Source organism: Alexandromys fortis, unplaced genomic scaffold (genome assembly GCF_014885135.2).
Source record: "Alexandromys fortis isolate MF-2015 unplaced genomic scaffold, M_Fortis_MF-2015_v1.1 scaffold_60, whole genome shotgun sequence".
NCBI classification, from domain to species: Eukaryota; Metazoa; Chordata; class Mammalia; order Rodentia; family Cricetidae; genus Alexandromys; species Alexandromys fortis.
Window position 1 is genome coordinate 15,830 of NW_026067946.1, and position 4,414 is coordinate 20,243.

The 4,414-nt window shown below is 40.8% G+C and overlaps 1 protein-coding gene across 1 annotated transcript; it reads right to left on the reverse strand.

Moving 5' to 3' along the window:
• Positions 1-236: 236 nt before the first annotated feature.
• LOC126506030 (splicing factor 45-like) lies at positions 237-1,741 on the reverse strand. Its single transcript, XM_050149303.1, has one exon. The coding sequence runs from the start codon at positions 1,607-1,609 to the stop codon at positions 449-451; it is 1,161 nt and encodes a 386-aa protein (XP_050005260.1). The 5' UTR covers positions 1,610-1,741; the 3' UTR covers positions 237-448.
• Between the last annotated feature and the right edge of the window lie 2,673 nt (positions 1,742-4,414).

Consider the following 4,414-nt stretch of genomic DNA (forward strand, 5'->3'; position numbering starts at 1 on the left):
ATCCAAACTAACAAAATAAGAAATGAAAAGGGGGTCGTAACAGTAGACACTGAGGAAATACAGAGAATCATTAGGTCATACTTAGAAAACCTGTATTCCACAAAATTGGAGAATATAAAAGAAATGATCACTTTTTTGGACAGGTACCACATACTAAAATTAAATCAAGACCTGAGAAGCAATTTATTTTATTATTTTTTTCTTTTTTACTTTTTTTGAAGTATTTTATACTATATTAAAAAACTCATAAAATAAAAAAGGGATCCATCAACATATATCTCAGAAGTCCATCCAAGAGTCTCAGTGTCCAACAGCCATGGAGGCTGACGCCTGTGTCATTGCTCAGTCTGCAGCTTGTGTAAGGATCACAGAGGTGACTTTAGGTTACAATCAAACTTGTTCCGCCAGATCCAAGACCCTGAATTTATCCAAATTGTAGAAACATGCTTTAACCACCCCGTCCACCAAAATACCTCCCATTCAGATCCACAACAGCTTTAATTGCTGATTCAACTCTCTCAAATTCTAAAAATATCCGTACTGCTTCATCATCAGGGGCACCAGGAATCTCAAATATCACACATTTCCCAGCTTTGCCGTATTTTTCACATTCTTCCTTGGTTTCAACTTCTAAGTCTTCATCAACCTCTCCTGCACCAACTATGTTCCTCAGCAGGACCACTTTAGTAGGGCACTTAAGTATTTCAGTTAATGGATTTGAATCCGACTTCTTGGATGCATCATGAGACTCGCCCTTCTCTGTCGCATCACCCACAATGATCTTGCCGCCCCGCTTGCTGGTCTTCTCCACCGATAATGCAGTACTCAGGCCTTGCTCATGTTTCCCCAGCCCCTGGCCTTCCCGGAAACCATACTTCTGCATGATCTTATGAGCCACTGTGCCACCCATGTTGGCAAGGAAGGAGTTACTGGAACCAGTTGGAGATCTTGGTCTATCCGGCTCCTCATACACTGGGGGAGGAATAGCAGCTTTGGAAGACTGTGATCGAGGTCTTGAGTCCTCTTCATAAGGAAAATCTCGGGGTAACTCCTTGTCTTTCTCTACAAGAGAAGTAGGTGGGGTGATGGCAGCTCCTCCCATACTTCTTTTCCTCCGCTCTCGCTCATAATCTTCATCTTCATCAGAATCTGGGTCTGGTCGTCTTGAAAACCCGCTGGCTTCATGCCTGTCTTTACGCCTCTTTTCTCTTTCTTCTATTTCCTTCTGTCGTTCCAACTCCCGCTGCCTCTGGCGCTCTTCTCTCTGGCGCTTCACTACCTTCTCATAATCATTAGGAAACATGGGGTCATACTCATCAGCTAAGGGGATCAGAACTTCCCCTGCAGAGAACCCACTGGGAACAGGGTCCTTCAGCCCGGCTGCTACATGAGGTGGCGTGTCTACAATCTGCCGGTCATCTGAGGAGCCTCCTCGCTTGAGGTCAATGACTGGGGCAAGGACTGTACTTTGTTTTGTCCGTTGGCTCTTTGCTTGAGTGAGAGCTGCCTTCTTCACCTGAAGCTGGGACTGCAGAAGCTTGAAGTTTTTGGACCAGCCATCAGTTTTTGAGTCACTGGTCTCCACTCCTAGGTCATCATATAGGGACATCTTTTTGGTTTAATGCCGGCCTTGCGAGACGATTCTGCCCATGGGCCACGGCGGCCGCAGCGCGGAGCCCGGCTGCCCTGCCCGGAAGCCCGCCGACCGCCGGTGCCCGCCGCGGCGCCGACCCTCCGCCGATTCCCCTGAGAAGCAATTTAAATAGGCCCATAACCCTTAAGGAAATAGAGACAGTCATCAAAATACTCCCAAGCAAAACAAACAAACAAAACAAAACAAAATAAAAAACCAAACAAACAAAAACCCAGGGCCAGATGGTTTCAGCACAGCTTTCTACCATAATTTCAAAGAAGAGCTAATACCAATACACCTCAAATTGTTCCACACAATAGAAACAGAAGTGTCATTATCAAATTCCTTTTATGAGGCTACAGTTACCCTTATACACAAACCACACAAAGATAAAACTAAGAGAATTATAGACCAATCTTCCTCAAGAACACTGATGCAAAAATACTCAATAAAAGCCAGGCAGTGGTGTCACACTTTTAATCTCAGCACTTGGGAGGCAGAGGCAGGTGAATCTCTATGAATTTGAGGCCAGCCTGGTATAGTTCCAGGACAGATCCCAAAGCTGCAGAGAAACCCTGTCTCAAAACAAACAAACAAACAAACCAACCCACAAAACAAAAACAGACAACAAACAAAAACAAAACCAACAACAATAAAAAAAAAAAAAAACCTCAATGAAATACTGGCAAACTGAATTCAAGCACACAACAAACAAATCATCCACCATGATCAAGTGAGCTTCATTCCAGAGATGCATTGATGGTTCAACATATGAAAATCTGGGGGCTGGAGAAATGGCTCAGTGGTTAAGAACATTTCTTCCAAAGGTCTTGAGTTCAATTCCCGGCAACCACATGATGGCTCAGAACCATCTGTAATGAGGTCTGGTGCCCTCTTCTGGCCTGCAGACATACACACAGACAAAATAGTGTATACATAATAAATAAATAAATAAATAAATAAATAAATAAATACATATGAAAATCTGTCAATGTAATCCACCATATAAACAAACTGAAAGAAAAAAACCACATGATCATCTCTTTTCAGCATTTTAGATGCTGAAAAGTCTTCAACCTCTTCATGATAAAGGTCTTGGAGTGATTAGGGATTCAAGGAATATATTTAAGCATAGTAAAGGCAATATACAGCAAGCCAACAGCCAACATCAAATTAAATGGAGAGAAACTCAAAACCATTCCACCAAAATCAGGAACAAGACAAAGCTGTCCACGCTCTCCATTATTTATTTAATATACTACTTGAAGTTCTAGCTAGAGCAATAAGATAACAAAAGGAGATTAAGGGGATACAAATTGGAAAGGAAGAAGTCTTTTGCTATTTGCAGATGATACATAAGTGACCCCAGTAATTCTACCAAGGAACTCCTGCAACTGATAAATGCCTTCAGTAATGTGACAGGATACAAGATTAACTAAAAAAAAAACGTGCCCTCCTTTACACAGATGATAAATGGACTGAGAAAGATATCAGAGAAACATCATCCTTCACAATAGCCACAAATAGCATAAAATATCCTGTGTCAACTCTAACCAAGTAAGTGAAAAACCTGTATAACAAGAATTTTAAATCTTTGAAGAAAGAAATTAAAGAAGACACCAGAAAATAAAGTGGAAAGATCTTTTATGCTCTTGGGTAGGTAGAATTGACATATAAAAATGGCAATCTTACCAAAAGCAATGTACAGATTCAATGCAATGCCCATCAAAATTCCAATACAGTTCTTTATAGACCTTGAAAGAGTAATCCCCAACTTTGTATGGTAAAACAAAAAACTCAGGATAGCCAAAACAATCCTGTACAATAAAGGAACTTCTGGAGGCATCACTGTCCTTGACTTCAAGTGCTATTTTAGAGCTATTGTAATAAAAACAGTTTAGTATTGGGTATAAAAGCAGACATGTGGATCAAATGGAATCAAATTGATGATCTTGATATTAATCCACACAACTAGAAACACTTAATTTTTGACAAAGAAGTGAAAATTGTACAATGGAAAAAAAGAAGGCATTTTCAACAAATGGTGTTGCCATAGCTGGATGTTGACATGTAAGAAGAATGCAAATAGGTCCATGTTTATCTAAATGCACAAAGCTCAAGTCCAAATGGATCAAAGATGTCAACATAAATCCAGCCACACTGAACCTCATAGAAGAGAAAGTAGGAAGTAGCCTTCAATGCATGGGCATAGGAGAGCACTTCCTAAATATAACTCCAGTAGCATAGACACTGAGAATAGTGATTAATGCATGGGACCTCTTGAAACGGAGATGCTTCTGTAAGGCAAAGGACATAGTCAACAAGACAAAACGGCAGCATACAGAGTGGGAACAGATCTTTACCAACCTTACATCTGACAGAGGGCTGATCTCCATATGCAGAACTCAAGAAGCTAGACATCAAAATACCAAATAATCCAATTAAAAATTGGGGTACAGATCTAAACAGAAAATTCTCAACAGAAGACATTCAAATGACCGAAAGACATTTAAGGAATTGCTCAACATCCTTAGTCATCAGGGAAATGCAAATCAAAATGATTCTGAGATATACAATGTTACACCTGTCAGAATGACCAAGATTAAAACCAGGGGTGACAGCATATGCTGGGGAAGATGCTGAATAAGGGGAGCACTCCTCTATTGCTGGTGGGAGTGCAAACTGGTACAGCTGCTTTGGGAATCAGTACAGTGATTTCTCAGAAAACTGAGTATCAATCTCCCTCAAGACCCAGCAATACTACTCTTGGGCATCTACCCA

Coding starts and splice junctions, on each gene's coding strand:
- LOC126506030 (XM_050149303.1), bottom strand. CDS start 1,609: ATGTCCCTATATGATGACCTAGGAGTGGAGACCAGTGACTCAAAAACT.